Source organism: Gorilla gorilla, chromosome 10, assembly GCF_029281585.2.
Source record: "Gorilla gorilla gorilla isolate KB3781 chromosome 10, NHGRI_mGorGor1-v2.1_pri, whole genome shotgun sequence".
NCBI lineage: Eukaryota > Metazoa > Chordata > Mammalia > Primates > Hominidae > Gorilla > Gorilla gorilla.
The window spans coordinates 126053876-126072558 of NC_073234.2; the positions used below are offsets into that span (position 1 = coordinate 126053876).

Genomic DNA, 18683 nt, shown 5'->3' on the forward strand with positions numbered 1-18683 from the left:
TGTAGTGAACAGAGGGCTTTGTGTAGCCTGTGCATTTATAATGAAACCAAGCATTCTCCTTGTATCTTTTTTCCTTTTGGGAAAAGATTCCCTTCCACATTAGCTTGTTCTTTTACAGTATGATGTACTCCTACACCTGGCAGATGTATTTATAGTTCTGAGTAGGGAGGGAGAAATTCTTTTATTGGTTGGTAATTCCAGATTTTATTATGAAAGAAGCATTTTTCTTCCTGCCATTTCCTTATTAAAATGAGAATTATTTGGGGGCATTTCTGCATTGTGTTTCAGGAAAATACCCAGCCAGTCCCTCTCAGTGGAAACCCTGGTTATGTCGTGGGGCTCCCATTAGCTGCTGGATTCCAGCCTCATAAGGGATATCCTTTTTGGTTCTGTAGAGGGTGGATTTATTCCTCTCTCCATGTGCGTGGGCTGCACTGCTCTTTATCGCTGAGGCTCCCCTGGGCTGCTTGTGGGAAGGAGAGAGCAGTCCAGGCCGAGCTTCCTGCAGGCGGCTCTGGTGGGTGGCCAGTCTGGCTACACAGCAGGTGGGCTGGGGGGAGACTGGCAGTTGGGGGTGAGACAGCACGTCCTGGGAAAATGTCAGTGTTTTTTTTTTTTTAATCTCCTTTTTTTTTTCAGCCTGCCATTAAGCCACAAAATATGTCAGTGTTTTACAACGAAAATCTTAAGAGAGAAAAGTTGACATTTAAATGTTTTTAATTTCACATTTAAACAGACACTCCTAAACAGATGTAGTGATTTTGAAAATTTAGAATTTCGAAGGGCCAGTTTCTGAGAATTTTTCTTCTGAGAATCCATTTATTAAGGAAAATAGAACTGTTTTTTTGCCTGCTCCTGGGAAATAGCTGTCAAAATCCCAGAGGCCCAGAAAAAGTGTATTTGGGTCTCCCTCATGTCACACAAGTGACACTGTCTTCTTACCTGAGAACCAGGCTGCTCTAGCACTAGGCAGTTGTCCCTTAACTGTCTGTGAATGTCTGGGATTATTCAGACCACAAATAGATATGGACAGCTTACTATTCTTCATAGCACAACTGAGCAAGACTGCTTAGCACTGGAGGGGATCCGGACCCCAGTATTATTTGGTTACACTATGCAATCTGGCTGTAAACTAAGGTAAAAGAGTCACTTGTTTCTGTTTGAACTTGTGCTGATCAGAAAACAAAGCATTCTCACTTTTCCCCATTTTAATCAAATCTCTGCATCAGCTGATGAGCTCACATGAAAGCCACATATAGTATATCATCATGCATGAATAGTAGCAAAACTGTTACAATCATTTTTGTTATTAAATATGGCAAAGCAAAAATTTCAAGGCTTTGTATGTTTCTTTTTCTTTTTTTAAGAGATGGCGTCTCGCTCTGTCTCCTAGGCTGGAGTACAGTGGTGCCATTATAGCTCACTGCAGCCCTGACCTCCTGGGCTCAAGGGATCCCGCCTCAGTCTCCCAAGTAGTTGGGACTACAGGCATGCACCACCACATCCGGCTTTTTTTTTTTTTTTTTTGAGACGAAGTCGTCTTGCTCTGTCACCCAGTCTGGAGTGCAGTGGTATAATCTCAACTCACTGCAACCTTTGCCTCTGGGTTCAAGCAATTCTCCTGCCTCAGCCTCCTGAGTAGCTGGGACTACAGGCATGTGCCAACATGCCCAGCTAAATTTTGTATTTTTAGTAGAGACGGGGTTTCACCATGTTGGCCAGGCTGGTCTCAAACTCCTAACCTCAGGTGATCTGCCTGCCTTGGCCTCCCAAGGTGCTGGGATTACAGGTGTGAGCCACCATACCCGGCCTAATATTTTTGAATTTTTTTCTTTTTTTTTTTTTTTGTAGAGACAGGATCTCACTATGTTGCCCAGGCTGATGTTGAACTCCTGGGCTCAAGCAATCCTCCCATCTCAGCCTCCTAAAGTGCTGGGATTACAGGTGTGAGCCACTGTGCCTGGCCTGTATGTTTCATTTTTAAGGTTGTTTAGCATTTGAGTTCACAGCAAAAATATTTCCCCTGACAATATTTCCTATGTTTCTCAATTTTAATATACACAGCACATCAAAACCAGTGAGAGGAAGCCTGAATATGATCTGTTTTTATCTTATCAAATATGTACATAATGTAAAATATCAAACAGCGCTGCACGGCTTGTTATAAAAATAGTTCTTACCCTCATTTGCCCCACCTTGGAGGCAACCACTTTCAACTCTTGTAGCTGTTTTTTTCAAATTCTACCCCCAAATCTTGAAATAACCTGCATATAATGCTACTTCTTGATTTTTTTGGTTTTATGAATTTTTTATTGAGTTTCCATTAAGGAAGACAAAGGTTTGGCTCTTTCCCCTTCATCCCCTACCTCATGACCCACACACTTCCCGCATCTTCCCAGGGTCATTGGATCATTATTTTGGTTAGACCAATATTTACCATTTACTTATATTATTTTTTGAGACAGGGTCTCCCCCTGTTGCCCAGGCTGGAGTGCAGTGGCATGATCAGGCTCACTGCAGCCTTGGCCTACAGGCTCAAGCAGTCCTCCTGCTTCAGCCTCCTAATAGCTGGGACCACATGCAGGTACCATCACACCTGGCTAATTTTTAAAATTTTGGTAGAGACAGGGTCTCCCTTTGTTTCCCAGGCTGGTCTCGAACTCCTGGGTTCAAGTGCTCCTCTTGCTTCAGCCTCCCAACATGTTGGGATTACAGGTGTGAGCCAGCACATCCAGCCACCATTTACATTATTAGTTCTGATCCATTTAGACCAGCATTTCTCAAAGGGAGAGGGTTCCATGGAATACATTTCCACAAGACATCAGTAGGGGTAGGTCTATGGTCCAATACGTTTGGGAAACACCAAATTAAAGTTAAAACAATGGTTCCTTCCTGTATTACTCATCAGAGCCTTTAATAGGCAAATGTGCCTCAGGAGGGACATGGGGATGTGGAGGTTCAATGCTTCCCCAACTTTGGCCATGAAACCCTTCTTGTACAGATCTTCAGTGGAACACAGTTTGGGAAACACTGTTTTAGACTCATCATCTCACAGGTAAAGATTTTGCAAAGTTAGAGACTCTTTAGCTTCTGTCAGATAATCCCTCATTTGGAGAATGAGAAGATAATGAAACTGGGAAGGAATGGAACTGCTGGTGGGGCTGGGAGCAGTGGCTCACGCCTGTAATCCCAGCACTTCGGGAGGCTGATGTGGGCAGATCAACTGAGGTTGGGAGTTCGAGACCAGCCTGGCCAACATGGTGAAACCCCGTCTCTACTAAAAATACAAAAAAATTAGCCAGGCATGGTGGTGGGCACCTGTAGTCCCAGCTACTCAGGAGGCTGAGGCAGGAGAATCACTTGAACCTGGGAGGCGGTGGTTGCAGTGAGCCAAGATTGCCTCACTGTACTCCAGCCTGGGCAACAGAGCAAACTCCATCTCAAAACAAAACAAAAAAAACAAAAATCAAAACTTAAAAAACAAAAAACTGCTGGTGGGCTGGGTATGGTGGCTCACTCCTGTAGTCCCAGCACTCTGGGAGGATTGCATGAGCCCAGGAGTTTGAGGCTGCAGGGAGCTATGATGGTGCCACTGCACTCCAGCTTGGGCATCAGAGTGAGACCTTATCTCAAAAATAAATAAATAAAGGGAAGGAAAGGAAGAAGAAAATAAAGAAAAACTTCTGGTGGATGAACAACAGCCTCATTCAGTTGACTTCTTTTTCCTTCACCAAGACTGACTGGAGCTCTCCCGTGTCAGCTCATAGCACAGAAGGTGAAGAGCCTGCTGTGGGGCCAGGGCTTCCCAGATTACGTGGCCCCTTTTGGAAATTCCCAGGCCCAGGACATGCTGGACTGGGTGCCCATCCACTTCATCACCCAGTCATTCAACAGGAAGGTAAAGGGGAGAAGGTACAGGTTCCATGCTAGCGGTCTCTGTCTTCCAGGTGGTGTGATGAAGGCAGCCGGGGAAGCCAGCTGTTAAGGAGGCAGGATGGCCCTGAGTGGGAGCGCGGGCTGAATCTTGGATACTGATTTTTGCCCATTGTTAGCAATGTTGCCTCCGGCCAGCAGTTTTATGGCTTTGAGCCTCTGTTTTCATCTGTGAAATGGGAACGCTAGTCCATAGTGAGTGAATGGCCTCATGGGGCATTGAGAGGGTTAAGTGAGGTAACATTTATGTGGCCTTGGGCATGGTGCCTAGTGGTCCATAAATGGGAACCACTGTGATCCTCATCCTGTTGCTACCATCATTGTGATTGCTGGTGTCCCCTGAGCCCTCTCCAGGCATCTCATGACACGACAGGCGAATGTTGAGTCCTGTATCAAAGACTGAGACTGACTTCCGTGCATGTGGCTCTCCCACCCATTGTCCCCTGTTCTACACAGGCAGCCCACACCTGAGAGTTTTCACTGCCACAGTTCCTCACAGAGTTGAATGGAAGTTGACAATCCTACAGATAGGTTTCCGGCCACACATGATGCTTCTGTCCACCTTTTTCTTTTGTCTTAGCAGTCAGCGTGTGGGCCGGCCCTGGCCCAGGGGCGTGCTCTCCATCTTAGCCTGTAATTGCCCAGCTTGTTCTTGTCACGCTTTCTTCAGACCTCTCATTATCCGCTCCGAATATTTCTAGCATGGGCATAATGGAGGTGAGGACTTCTCACTTCTGTGATCCGCCCTCCCACCGAGGCCAGCAGAGACCCACGATTACTCAGTCCCTGCCGTTCCACTGCAAAGTCTTGGCTCAACTCTCCCACCAGAACCAGGCACATCGCTTCTGGCTTCTTGGCCATGGGTGAAGATGTGCAGTTATTACTCCTCCTCAGAAGGGAAGACATGGGTTGGGAGGAGAGGCAGCAGTGCGCACATGGCACCGTCAGGGTCTGTGCTGATCCTGGGTGCTCAGAGGGCCTGCAGCAGCAGGTTTTGTACCAACTCTGCCGGCAACCCAGGTAGAGGCAGGCACGAGCACCTGCTAAACTCAGTTTCCACCAGCTGCATGCTGCATTGTCTCCTAAGAACAGGATATTCGAGAGGATTGTTCAGTCTGCACGGTTTTTAAAGGCGGTTCCAAGCTAAGGAATTCCATCAGTGCTTTTTTCGCAGCCACCAAATTTAGCAGGCCTGTGAGGTTTTCATATCCTGAAGAGATGTATTTTAAAGCTTTTTTTTTTTTTAATGAAAAAATGTCAGACACACACAAAAGTAGAATAGTACCATGGAGTCCCCACGTACCCAGCCTGCAGCTTCAACAGTTACTACATTTGCCAACTGGAGAGACTGCCAAGGCAGGAAAAAGCCCTGGAAAGCCCACGGCCCCTTTTTCCCTTGGGTCAGAGGCCTTAGAGCTGGCTGCCAAAGCAGCCAACCAAAGGGGCAGCTCAGCTCCTTCATGGCACCAGCAGTGTTCCTGATGCAGTTGAAGAGTTGATGTCTTTGACAACATACGGACACTGCCTGGATACCCAGATGTCACATCTTAATTGCCAATTAATGAAATTAGATAAATGAAAAGAAAGCACTTAAATTTCCCCTTAGAGCATTTTAACATGACATGCAATCAAGTTTTATTTGTCTGCTAATAATTATTTCTCCCCCTCCATCCCTCCCACCAGTTTCTTTCCTGAAGTCTGTGAGGCCGGTACAAACAGGTAGATGAAGTTAGAGCAGTTATGGCCCTAAATGTCCACAGTTGGGTATCGGCACTACCGCAGTTTCAGGTGATGTCGGCATTTTTAGAAATACGAGGAGATGGAAAAATTACGCTTCAGCTGTTAAAAATATTTTTGGGGCATTGAGTTACTTTAAAATACGTACATTCTCTAAGCTGTTTTTATCTGAACTTGTAGAGTCTATTCATTTTCTTGTTCAGAACATTTTGTAATATGTGAAACCTTTTATAATTAAAACTCTGAACTGCAGATTAAGTCTGACTTGCAGTTTTGTAAGATTCTAATGGATTAACAGCATTTTGTTTTGCAGGATTCCTGCCAGCTCCCAGGGGCTTTGGTTATAGAAGTGAAGTGGACTAAATACGGATCCCTGCTGAATCCACAGGCCAAAATAGTCAATGTAACTGCAAATCTAATTTCATCCTCCTTTCCTGAGGTAGGCCTAACCTAGTTTAAAGGCATAGGTTAAGACAGAAGTCTAGACACAACTCAAGTGTGGTAGGTGACAGGTATTACTTTGTGAAAAAGATTATAATTTAAACCATGGGGGTTCATAAAATATTTCAGCAGTCATTCTTTTACTTAGAAACACTGACGATGGTTCTATTTACATTAGCATTCTGGTTTAGATTGGATCTTTAAAATTCTCATAAAAATTATGATATTCATGTGTTAATCAGACACCCTGGTAAAATTGTTTCTCTCATCCAAGTTAATGGCCAATTAGTGCTCCAGGACCTATCAGATTCATGAACTGACAGTAGTTGGGTGAGGAAGAGAATGAAAAGTGTCTCATTGTTGTCATTCTGGGAGCACACTGGAGGGTGGGCCTTGCATCTCTCTGTTTATTACAGGCCAACTCAGGAAATGAAAGGACGATTCTTATTTCCACTGCGGTTACTTTTGTGGATGTGTCTGCACCTGCAGAGGCAGGCTTCAGAGCTCCGCCAGCCATCAATGCCAGGCTGCCCTTTAACTTCTTCTTCCCGTTTGTTTGACGTAAGTGAGGAAACTACGCCCCTCCTCTGAGGTCATCCCCTTTGGAAAGTGTGCACGTGGGGCTAGAAGTCCCTAGGGGATACTGCATTTTATACTTTTTGAGGGTCTCGCTTTGTCGCCCAGGCTGGAGTGCAGTGGTGTGATCATGGCTCACTGCAGCCTTGACCTCCTGGGCTCAAGCGATCCACCCACCTCAGCCTCCTAATAGCTGGGACTACAGGTGCACACCACAACACCTGGCTAATTTTAATATAGTTTGTAGAGATGGGGTCTTGCTGTGTTGACCAGGCTGGTCTCAAACTCCTGGGCTCAGGTGCTTCTCCTGCCTCGGCCTCTGAAAGTGCTGGGATTACAGGTGTGAGCCACCATGCCTAGCTTTATTATACTTCTAACCTTTGAGGTTGCCTCCAAACCAGCACACTGCCCTTCTCCACTCCCTTCCCGCCTTTTTTCCTTTTGGAAATGTTATTCTGTCTGACTTTTGAATGGGGAATATGCTTAACACATAGGTCATAGATAGAACCCAAAAAGTCTTTGGGGAGATGGTAAAGAAAATGAACAGGACTTGAAGCAGCAGAGGCAAGGGGGATTTGGCCAGTTCATTCATCCCCTGCTTTGAGTTATTTATTTTAAAAATACTCAGTTCAGGTTTTTTCCTTTTTGGGTCCGGTTGAAATGAGTACAAAAAATAGCAAAATATTAGATAAAATCATGCGCGAACAGTACACAGCCTTACAAGGGGATCTTCCCCCAAATACCATGTTAATTATAGTGGAGTCTTGGGTCTAATTGCCATTTCTGCACCAGGCACTGTAGCTAGCTTGCTCTCCGACTGGCAGGCTGGTATGGGTGCCACAGAGGAAAGAATACAGTAGGAGGGTCCAGGGAAAAGAGAGAGTTTATTTTATACAGTAATTTTACAGTAATTGAGGAAAAATGTTGTCAGGTGGCAGAACGCAATGGAGCCACCTAGAAGCTGGCTGATGCAGCTGGGGCACACAGAGGAGGGGCCTGGGTACCCCTTTTGGGGAAACTGAGACAAGGGAAGCTATTTAGAACAGAAGCTATTTAGAACAGCTTGAAAATAAGAGACTTTTCTAGAATGGGGTGGCAGCTAAAGTAGCTTCTTTTCCTTTCTTTCAGAATGCTCAGATGCATCAGTTCCTTAATATACACGTGAAATTTGAAAACTGTACATTCGGTGAGATTAAATTTTATATACAACTAGCAATTGTCCAGCTTTGTTGCTCATTTTCAATTAAGGCTAAGTGTTCAACATGAGAAAATGTGATACATTTGATACAGTGCAGGGTGGGAGTGGATGGGCAGCTCTTGGTGGTACTGGACCTTCCACAAGGCTGTGTCCACCCAGAATCCATGCTGGCAGGAGGGAGGCAGAGGTATCAAACCAAACCTCTCACCAAGCGGCCCAGGAGGGGCAGCTGTTCCTCTCGTGACAGCACAGGCCCATGAGGCAGTGTCTTCTTTTTGAGGGGAGCTGGTCCGGGTCTAGTTCACTTCACCAAGAAGTCCATGCTGTCGCAATAGTTTGTTAAGTCTTTCAATTTCTTGTTCCTATTGCAAAAGCAGACAAACACTGGAATTTACTTTGAGCCTCGCCAGGGATGTGACAATCATTCAGTGAGCCCCAGGCACAGGACCACAGAGATGAATGAAAGCTACGCTGTTTGTGGCATTCAGTCTGCTGAGGAGACTGCTATAATCAGATAGGCTCCACTGAGCAGCAGTGACAGCAGTGAGAAGACAAACGTGGGGGACCTGGCAGAGCCCTGGGATGTGGGGGTGGGCACAGCTTCAGGGAGGATGTGACGCCTGGGCTGGATCTGAAAGGACAAGGCAGGCTCAGCCCAGGGAAGGGCGCTCTAGGCGCATGAGCAGCGCTCTGCTGCAGGCGGGTGCTGCGGCAGAGGCCAGCTTCCCAGATGTCTTTTTTTTTTTTTTTTTTTTGAGACAGAGTTTTGCTCTTGTTGCTCAGGCTGGAGTGCAATGGCACGATCTTTGCTCACCACAACCTCCGCCTCCCGGGTTCAAGCAATTCTCCTGCCTCAGCCTCCTGAGTAGCTAGGATTGCAGGCATGTGCCACCATGCCCAGCTAATTTTGTATTTTTAGCAGAGACAGGGTTTCTCCATGTTGGTCAGGCTGGTCTCGAACTCCGGACCTCAGGTGCTCCACCTGCCTTGGCCTCCCAAAGTGCTAGGATTACAGGCATGAGCCACCACGCCCGGTCCCCAGATGTGTCGTCTTACCTTCTCAGAGCAGCTGAACTCAAGGTGTTGAATCTTGGCGGCCAATTGTACATTCATCTGTTTTAACCTTAAGAGTTGCCGTTCTGAACGTGTCTTAACTGAGATGATAATCCCTGAAATAAAATTGGGGGTCTCAGTGATACTGGTTTCTAACTTAATCACTCAGGAAAAAAATCTGTATTCTTACACCTGTATAGAGTTTGGAGGAGTGGTGATAGACACGCGAGACAGTCATCACTTTAGGGCATCAGAACTGGGAGGTCAGGGTTTCGTGTCTGAGCTACTTAGTACCCAGTTACACAGTATCTCTCTTTAGCTGGCATGGCTGAGAAATCCTTAAAAATAATCACTGACAAGATGAGCATTAGGATTCTTAACCTAGAACCTGTTCACAATTATGTGGGTGCATAGCAGCGGTGTCCATAGATGCCACGAAAGCACAGGCTGGGAAATGCCCCCTTTCCCCATAACAGGCATCTTCTGTAGGAACTGAAAGGCTTTTTTTTCTTTCCTTTGACAAGAGTCCAGTTTTTTTTTTTTTTTTTTTTGAGATGGGGTCTCTCTCTGTCACCCAGGCTGGAGTGCAGTGGCACAATCTTGGCTTATTGCAGCCTCCAAATCCTGGGCTCAAGCAATCCTCCCACCTCAGCCTCCCCAGTGGCTGGGACTACATGTGTGCACCACCACACCCAACTGATGTTTGTATTTTTTTTTTTGTAGAGATGGGGGTTTCACCATGTTGCCCAGGTTGGTCTCGAACTCCTGGGCTCAAGTGATCCTCCTGCCTCAGCCTCCCAAAGTGCTGGGATTACAGGCATGACCACTGCACCCAACCTGTTTCATTTTATTTGCTTGACGTAAACCTGCTTATAACCAGCTCCTAAAGGGCTGAAGAGGAAGAAGGGAGGAGAGGGAGGTGAGGGGGCAGAGGGGAGGCCTCCATAAACAGGAGCCACTGTGAGCTCAGGCACCCAGAGTGACTGTGCAGTCAGGCCTTGGATGTATGCCTGGGCCCATACTCTTCATCCACAGCCTGGGAGTGCAGGAGACGTACCATTGATGATCCGGGCCACCCGCCACAGCCGGAGCAGAATCAGCAGGCCCAGAGCCTCAAACTCGTGCTCCTGGAACAGGAGGACAATGTCGAGGATGAATGAGACCACCACCACGACGGCATCCAGGATCTCAAACTTGTGGTGGAAGAACTCCAGGCGGAAGACAAATAATTTAAAGATGATCTCCATCATAAAAAAGACCAAGATGGTGATGCTCATGTAGTGGAATACCTGAAGGGGACAAGGAACCACAGTCAGGGGAGATTGGGCCTCTGGGAGGTCAAGCTGCCCTCACATGCACCTGCGTGGTCACCAGCAAGAGAATTCATCTGTTGGACAAATCCAGATGCCCAGTGCTGGAAACACAGCTGTGAACACCACAGATGAGGCACCTGCTCTCTAAAGGGCAATTAGGCAATGTCAGAACTAAAGCATCCTCTAGACCCTTTGGACCAGCAATTCCATGGCTAAGAACTTACCCTACAGCTGAGCTCCTGTGTGCACAGGGACTAAGGATATTTACTGCAGCACTGTTTGCAGAACAAATACTTTCTGCATTGTAAGACAACAGAAATGTCCATTAGACAGAAATGTCCATTAGAAGTTACTCTTGAAACGAATGGTGGCACCTCCATATGGGGCCCTAAGGACACACTTGTTAAAAAGATTAAGCTGGGTGTGGTGGCTCGAGCCGATAGTCCCAGTTACTCAGGAGGCTAGGTGGGGCCTCCTGCCAAGAGCCCAGTTTGAGGCCAGTCTGGGCAACATAGCAAGACCCCATCTCTAAAATAACTGAATGAATGAATGAATGGAGGCAGATCCATATGTTCCAATTAGGAGTGATCACCAAGGTAGGTGTAAAGTGAAAAGGGTTCTGAGATCTTGATCTAGTCCTGGCTGGGCACAGTGGCTCATGCCTGTAATCCCAGCACTTTGGGAGGCCAAGGTGGGCAGATCACCTGAGGCCCGGAGTTTGAGACCACGTTGGCCAACATGGTGAAAACCTGTCTCTACTAAAAAAATACAAAAAGTTAGGCATGGTGTTGCATGCCTGTAGTCCCAGCTATTTGGGAGGCTGAGGCAGGAGAATTGCTTGAACCCAGAGGAGAGGTTGCAGTGAGCCAAGACTGCACCACTGCACTCCAGCCTGGGTGACAAGTGAGACTCTGTCTCAAAAAATAAAAATATAAAATAAAATATAAAATAAAATAACCAGTCCTCACACCAAGATAACCATTTCCAGATCTGAGGCAGGGGAGGTACAATGTGGGCAAGGACGTCTTGTGCCAGCAAGGAAGTCTTCAAAGACATCACAGAGTCATGTCAACAGGACCCAGCAGTCAGCTTGAAGAGGCTCACAGTGACAACATTTGGGACAATCTGAACATTGAAAAGAATGACTAAGATTGATTGTAGCACAGTGAATAAAAAAATTCACAGTGCGGCACATACACCCATGCACACATACATACACACGTGGGAAAACAGGGAAGTGCTTTTTTATAGAAGAGTACCTACTACTAAATGTAGAAGGAAAGACAGAAAATCACCATTTGGCATTCCCTAGTGTAGTCACTGACTCAGGCAAGGATCACCAACAGATGCCAACTGGGGAAGAGGATATTTGCATGCTACCAAAGCAGTACCAGGCAGATCATTTACCACTGCAACGGGAAAAATGCCCCTGGCCAGTGGAGCAGTCCAGCATTTACTACCTAAATCAAGTGACGCAACTGAGTGGGACCCCTGGCGTGGTGTGCCTCCTGAAAATGCCACATCCAGAACATCGCCAGCCAATGAGGATTCCCTGCTGATCAAGCCCTGGACCTAACCATGGTGTGCAGGAAATGAAGAAACAAGGCAGGAGACCTCAAAATCATCAGATAAATCCAGAACATGGGACATTCTACTGGCTGGGCTCTTCCAAGAGTCATTGTCATGAAGGAAAAAGAAAAGCAGGAGGATTTCTCTAGATTAAGAAAGCCCAGGGAGGCCGGGTGCGGTGGCTCACACCTGTAATCCCAGCACTTTGGGAGGCCAAGACAGGAGGATTGTTTGAGCCTGGGAGTTCAAGACCAGCCTGGGCAACACAAGGAAACCCTGTCTCTACAAAAAATTTAAAAATTAGCTGGGTGTGGTGGTGCATGTCTGTGGTTCTAGCTACTCAGGAGGCTGAGGCGGGAGGAAGGCTTGAGCCCATAAGATCAAGACTACAGTGAGTTGTTAGGTGCTCCTGCACTCCAGCCTGGGTGACAGGGCAAGACTCTGTCTCAAGTAAAAAAAAAAAAAATTAAAAATTCCAAGGAGACGTAACCAAACAGAATATTGGAATTCTCTATCCTAGTTTGAAAAAAACTGCCATTAAAGATATTCTTGGGCTGGACACGGTGGCTCTTGCCCGTAATCCCCGCACTTTGGGAGGCCGAAGTGGGCAGATCACTTGAGGTCAGGAGTTCGATACCAGCCTGGCCAACATGGTGAAATCTCATCTCTACTAAAAATAAAAAAATTAGCTGGGTGTGGTGGCGGGCACCTGTAATCCCAGTTACTCTGGAGCTGGAGGCAGGAGAATCGCTTGAACTCAGGAGGCAGACGTTGCAGTGAGATGAGATAGTGCCACTGCACTCCAGCCTGGGCGATAGAGACTGTCTCAAAAAAATAAAAAGAGACATTTGGGATGAGTGAATAAAAGTGGTTGTTAGGTGGGACTATTGATCTTATTTTAGGTCTGATGATGCTCTCATGGCTCCATGGGAGAAAAACCTTATTAGGCACGTTGAAGTATTTAGGAGTGAAGGGTTGTGAAGTCAAATGGCCAGACGGAAACGTGTGTGCGTCCGTGGGGATGTATAGTGACAAAGCAAACACAGCAAAATGTGTCTTTGCCATTTTTCATAAAAAGTTGAGAGAAAAAAAGACAATTATGGCAGGTATGTTAATGGATTCTATTAAAAATAGAGGAAGAGAGCCAAGTGCAGTGTCGCACGCCTGTAATCCCAGCACTTTGGGAGGCAGAGGTGGGTGGATCACTTGAGCCCTGGGGTTCAAGACCCAGTCTCTGAGAAACATGAAAACAATTATTTAGGAGAAAACAGATGGACAGGGAAGATTCTCCTCCTATGCTGGCATAGGAGATGTCACAGGGCTGCCTCTGGGAAAGGTATCAGGAAGAAGGAGGAAGTTTCATATTCTGCCTTTTTTACCACTTGCAAAGACATACATTTGCATATCAATTCCATTTTGTTTTTCCAAAAAAGGGCATGGCGGGGGATGGGGGGGGAAATGCTTTTTTTTTTTTTTTTTTTTTTTTTTTTTTCCTGGAGACGGAGTTTTGCTCTTGTTGCCCGGGCTGGAGTGCAGTGGTGCTATCTCGGCTCACTGCAGCCTCCGCCTCTGGGGTTCAAGCAATTCTCCTGCCTCAGCCTCCTGAGTAGCTGGGATTACAGGCACGTGCCACCACGCCCAGCTACTTTTTTGTATTTTTAGTAGAGATTTGGTTTCATTATGTTGGCCAGGCTGGTTTCGAACTCCTGACCTCAGGTGATCCACCCGCCTTGTCCTCCCAAAGTGCAGAGACTAAAGGTGTGAGCCACCATGCCCAGCCAGGGATGATTTTAACTCTCCTGATCTCCGCCCTTGGCACTGAGACAGGGTATGTCCACCACCCTTTGGGTGAACATCTGGGATGGGCTCAGTAACTGAATCAGTGAATAAACAGCAGATCCCCTGATGGCCCAGCAAGGGGACCATGCAGACCATCAACAGAAGACAGGAGGAATGCCCCTCCTGACCCAGAGATGGCAGAGTGGATCCACCCCACATGCTCCAGCTCACTAGCCTAGCATTGCCCAGGATTCCAGCCATCATGTGAAACAACGTTTCCTGCTTGTAGTAAATGCTAATCCATAATCTGGAAAGGAAGATGAAAACACCTATCAAACTACCACAGACCTTGCTACTCCAAGTGGGGTGTCAGCTGCTCCACTCTGCACCCCGTCTGTGCAGATAACACAAGCAAAACATATCAGTAAGACCCCAGAAGAGCTGTCAACCCCTACCATGGCAGCATAGTTATTCTTGTCGGGCTGGATGATCTTCAGGTCCAGGATGAGCTCAGCAAGCACCAGGAGGGCATCCAGAACCACCAAGCAGATGATGATGACCTGTGGGCCGAGGGAAGGTGCCAGAGATCATGAGACCCCCCCAGAGGCCCTCCCTCTCCCATCATTAAGAGCTGGCTTGGAAGCACGTGGGTGAAACCACTGGGCAAAGCCATTAAGGATGGGAGGCTACTGCCATAGCTCGCCAGAGGCCCCACCAGGATGGAGGCTGTGCAGGGCCAGCTCCTCTCTGATAGAAGCTGCCAGCCTCCTTCCCGCCACCCTCCTGGCCTGCTCTGCCTCTAGGCGCTGCCCACCTTCCCTGCCCTCCCAGAACATCTCTGGCTCATTTTCTGACCTTTGGTCACTGTTTCCCAAATACCACCTCTCAAACCAAACTGCCCATACCTAGATGGCAACAAATAATCAGTTTTTTTTTTTTTTTTTTTGAGACAGAGTCTTGTTTTGTCACCCAGGCTGGAGTACAGTGGCATGATCTCGCCTCACTGCAACCTCCGCCTCCTGAGTTCAAGCAATTCTCCCACTTCAGCCTCCCGAGTAGCTGGGATAACAGGAACGTACCACCATGCCTGGCTAATTTTTGTATTTTTAGTAGAGATGGTGTTTCACCATGTTAGCCAGGCTGGTCTGGAGCTCCTAACCCCAAGTGATCCACCCACCTTGGCCTCCCAAAGTGCTGGGATTACAGGCATAAGCCACCGTGCCCAGGCAAGTTTGTATTTTTCTGTTCCTGGGGACTGCTGTTGCTGGGGTGCTCACAGAACAGATGCTCAATAAATAATTCAACACAGCCCTGCCTCGGCAGTCTGAGTCCTGGAAGGGACCTTGGGGTCCCTGCAGGTTCCTCGGCTACAGGGACGGCTGCTGTGCTTACAAACCAGCTTCTGCCTGGAGATGCGAGGTGCCTGCCCCAGCTCACGTGTGCTCATAGTGGGTGAAGATGGTGAAGGGGAGAGGAGTCCTGGTGTCCTGGAGAATTCAGGAGAGCTGCTATGGGAAACACAGCCTCCTGGGCTTTATGATGGGCTGACAGAGGACAGGTGGGGAGCAGTGTGGAGTGAGTGGGTGGTCTCACTGATGGTGGCTGTGGGAAGCAGCTGGTGGTGATGGCAGTCACAGTGACAGCTGGTGATGATGTTGGCGAGGGCACTGATGGCAGGGTGGAGGTGACAGTGTTGAGGTTACCATAATGCCAGTGGAAATGCAGCAGTGGGAGGAGCCCCAAAGGACCTCGAGTGACCCTTCTCTTCCCTTGGAAATTCCAGGCCATCACCGTACCCCCCCACCGCCAGGGCCTTGCCGCTCACACTCTCAGATCAGTAGATTCTGGCCTCTGAAAATTAACCTGCCATTATCTTGGCAATTTCTGCAGTTTCAGGTTAAAATTAAACAAGTTCAGGCCTCTGCAAGAACAGACTATTAATCCTTTGATCCTTTCAACCTGTAGGTAATTATTTCAGTAATTAAAGTATTATGATGTGGTTTCTTGTGAAAATTGCATGGCAAATTGCTTTGTAATGAAGTTTTCACACATATTCAAATTCAGCAAGCTTAATAAAGGTGCAAGCCTCTAGTAGGGTTTTTGTTGTTGTTTTTCCTTGGTTTCATTTTGGAACTAAAGGGATCTGAGAGCTCATGTGAGGTAAAACCAAGTCACAGAGCTACAAGGAACAGACCCAATATTCAGCCATGAAAAGGATGAGGTTCTGACCCCCGCTCCTATGAAATCGTCATTCTAAGTCAAAGAAGGCAGACAGACAAGATCACACATCATATGATCCCATCTAATGAAATGTCCAGAAATGGCAAATCCAGAGACAGAATGCAGGTTCACAGTTGCCCAGGGCTAGGGGAGGGGGAATGGGGAGTGACTGCTAATGGGTACCAGGTTTCCATTTGAAAATGCTCTGGGGCCGGGCACGGTGGCTCATGCCTGTAATCCCAGCACTTTGGGAGGCAGAGGCGGGCAGATCACCTGAGGTCAGGAGTTCGAGACCAGCCTGGCTAACATAGTGAAACCCTGTTTCTACTAAAAATACAGAAAATTAGCTGGGCATGATGGTGTGTGCCTGTAATCCCAGCCACTTGGGAGGCTGAGGTAGGAGAATCGCTTCAACCTGGGAGGCGGAGGTTGCAGTGAGCCGAGATCACACCATTGCAGTCCAGCTTGGGCAACAAGAGTGAAACTCCATCTCAAAAAGAAAAAAGAAAAAAAAAAAAAAAAGAAAATGCTCTGGAACTAGATAGTGGTGACTTGTACAACACTGTGAATGTGTTAAATAAATGCCACAGAATCATTTACTTAAAAATGATTGTTATGTGAATCTCACCTCAATTTAAAAAAGAAACAATGCAAAAGAAAAATGAGAGACAGACCAACCCAAGGTCACAAAACTACGATGCCAGGATAATAACCCCAGCCTCTATGAAAACTCATCCCTGGGGCCCTGAATCTGCCAGTTCACAGGGAGTGTTGCTTCTTAGGGGAACCAGGTCACAAGGAAAATTGCTGAGAATTCAGAGAAGCTGCTTCATTCTAAATCCTCACCCTGGCAAAGACTTCAGAGTCCGTGCCGTGGGGCGGCCAGTCCTGGGCTCAGCTCCCAACTGCCCCATCTGCCTGGACCTTGGACACATCTCTCAATGCTGGAAGCTTCAGCGTCCTCTCGGGGAAAATGGGGTGGGCCACATTTTCTACCCCAGAGCAACAATGGGAGCATGACGTGAGTGAAGTATGAAGGGCGCTTAGCACACGGCTGGCCTGCGGTGCATGGGAATGAAAGTGAAGCTCCCTGACTCCTGGGACCACTTTCCCTTGGCTCCACTCTGTCCTGTCATTCATGGCTTCCTTGGGCCCTGAATCACCCTGTATTCTCTCCCTTGATTGTGCCATCCCATGTAAGAAGGGACCGCAGTTAACTATTAATATATCAAGCACCTTGGCCATCTCAAACCACCCAAGATAAGGGATCCCAGGAGCTTCCTGGATGCCGATCCTACCTGCAGAGACTACAACCCCTGAGCCTCACCACCTACTCCAGTGTGGCCTCACTGCTGCCACTAAGTCCCTCTACAAATCTGATCTCCCACCCACACGCTTAGAGCTTTCAAAGGCAGCCCATGACCTGTGGATGACCTTCCCTGGCCTCTTCTCTTGCCAATTGCCTGTTGGCGACACCCACACCCGATCCACGTGCACCCTTCTCAATTCCTCCAATGCTGCAGGTCCTTGGCAAACGAAGCCCCTCTACCTGGAAGCCTCCCACGCCATCCATCCACGGGGCTCACTCCTGCTCAGCATGCAGGTGTCACCTCCTTCGACTCCAGTCCCTGATCAGGTCCCCCCACCCCCAGGACCTCTCAGAGCCCCCCTCCTCCCTGCGGAGGGCTTCTCTCCATTTGTAACCAATGTGTGTCTCGGTGATGGCTCCCGTCATTCCTGCCTTTCTGCAGCCTGCCAAATCCTCAATGAGGGCAAAGATGTGTCTGCCACATTTGTCACTGTACACAGCAGGTGCTCAATAAGTGACTGTTGGGTGGGTGAATAAACACTTCCACTCACTTTATGACAGGCATTCGTCTTTTTCCCCAGCAGGAGTATCTGGGTGTCCCAGCTCAGGGGCCAGTCCCCAGCCCTAAGCCCAGGCAGGAGGGGGATATCCTGATGGGGTGGCCCAGGGCTCCCCTTGCAGCTGCAAGGAAGCTGTTTCCTTCCTTCTGCTCCTGAAATTGAGGGTTTGGGATTTCAAACCCAACAACTTAATAGCATGTTTCCTTTCCCATCACAGCCACAGAGAAGCTGGGTTGCCAGGCGCTCTGGCATGTCAGTTGGCTTGCTTTGCTGCTTTCAGCTTTGCTGCTTTCAGCCACACAAGAGAGTGGGGGAAAAAAAAGACCAAAATAAATTTTTTTTCTTTTTTACCCTGGAGTAAAGTCAGCAATGGAAGAGGCAAGGACTACATTTCTCTGCTTCCAGAAGAGGGACAGGCTCTATTTCAGCCACACAAGAGTGAGGAAAAAAAAGACCAAAATAATTTTTTTCTCTTTTACCCTGGAATAAAGTCAGCGATGGAAGAGGCAAGGGCTACATTTCTCTGCTTCCAGAAGAGGGACGGGTCTATTTTGTTTGGGGACACCTGCAGTAGCATCCCCCAAATGCCCACATTGAGAACTGTGTGCTTCCCTGTGGTCCCCAGACCTGTGCCCTCCCGGGACTTGAATGTGTTTCCAGGCACCCAGACATAGGCTCTGCCACCTTGGGGATGGGGATTGGGTCCAGAGAGGGCTGACCAGACTCCACTTGCATTTGTCCCTCAAAATCAGAAATGTCCTTCTAGACTGTGTATGGTGGCTCACGCCTGTAATCACAGCACTTTGGGAGGCCAAGATGGGAGGATCACTTGAGGCCAGGAATTCGAGACCAGCCTGGGCAACATAGCAAGATCCCATCTCTTAAAAAAAAAAGCCCTTCTAAATGGCGGGACATGGCCAGGCATAGTGGCTCACGCCTGTAATCCCAGCACTTTGGGAGGCTGACACGGGTGGATCACTTGAGGTCAGGAGTTT

The 18683-nt window shown here is 47.8% G+C and overlaps 2 protein-coding genes across 17 annotated transcripts in view; one reads left to right on the forward strand and one right to left on the reverse strand.

Moving 5' to 3' along the window:
* The window catches only part of TCTN1 (tectonic family member 1), a 58998-nt gene that overhangs the window by 27284 nt on the left and 13031 nt on the right, over window positions 1–18683 (forward strand). Inside the window, exons 10-16 of one of the 11 annotated variants that reach the window (XR_010129417.1) lie at window positions 289–374; window positions 997–1137; window positions 3002–3055; window positions 3736–3898; window positions 5984–6109; window positions 6528–6672; window positions 7816–7873. Coding sequence is in view for 6 of the 11 variants with exons in the window: in XM_055359036.2 (XP_055215011.1) it covers window positions 289–374; window positions 997–1137; window positions 3002–3055; window positions 3736–3898; window positions 5984–6109; window positions 6528–6671 (714 nt within the window). In the remaining 5 variants the exon portion in view is untranslated. Of the gene's footprint in view, window positions 1–288; window positions 375–996; window positions 1138–3001; window positions 3056–3735; window positions 3913–5968; window positions 6110–6527; window positions 6673–7815; window positions 7900–18683 lie in introns of those variants that run through there. The other 10 variants (XM_055359036.2, XR_010129418.1, XR_010129419.1 and 7 more) reach the window with 10 other exon arrangements.
* Window positions 7553–18683, reverse strand: part of HVCN1 (hydrogen voltage gated channel 1) — a 40765-nt gene continuing 29634 nt past the window's right edge. For all 6 annotated transcript variants that reach the window (XM_063694329.1, XM_063694327.1, XM_019038648.4 and 3 more), the window contains 4 exons: window positions 14055–14159; window positions 9996–10227; window positions 8942–9054; window positions 7553–8247 (listed from right to left, as the gene is read on the reverse strand). In XM_063694329.1, the coding sequence (XP_063550399.1) occupies window positions 8182–8247; window positions 8942–9054; window positions 9996–10227; window positions 14055–14159 (516 nt within the window). In that variant the 3' untranslated portion in view covers window positions 7553–8181. The remainder of the gene's footprint in view (window positions 8248–8941; window positions 9055–9995; window positions 10228–14054; window positions 14160–18683) is intronic.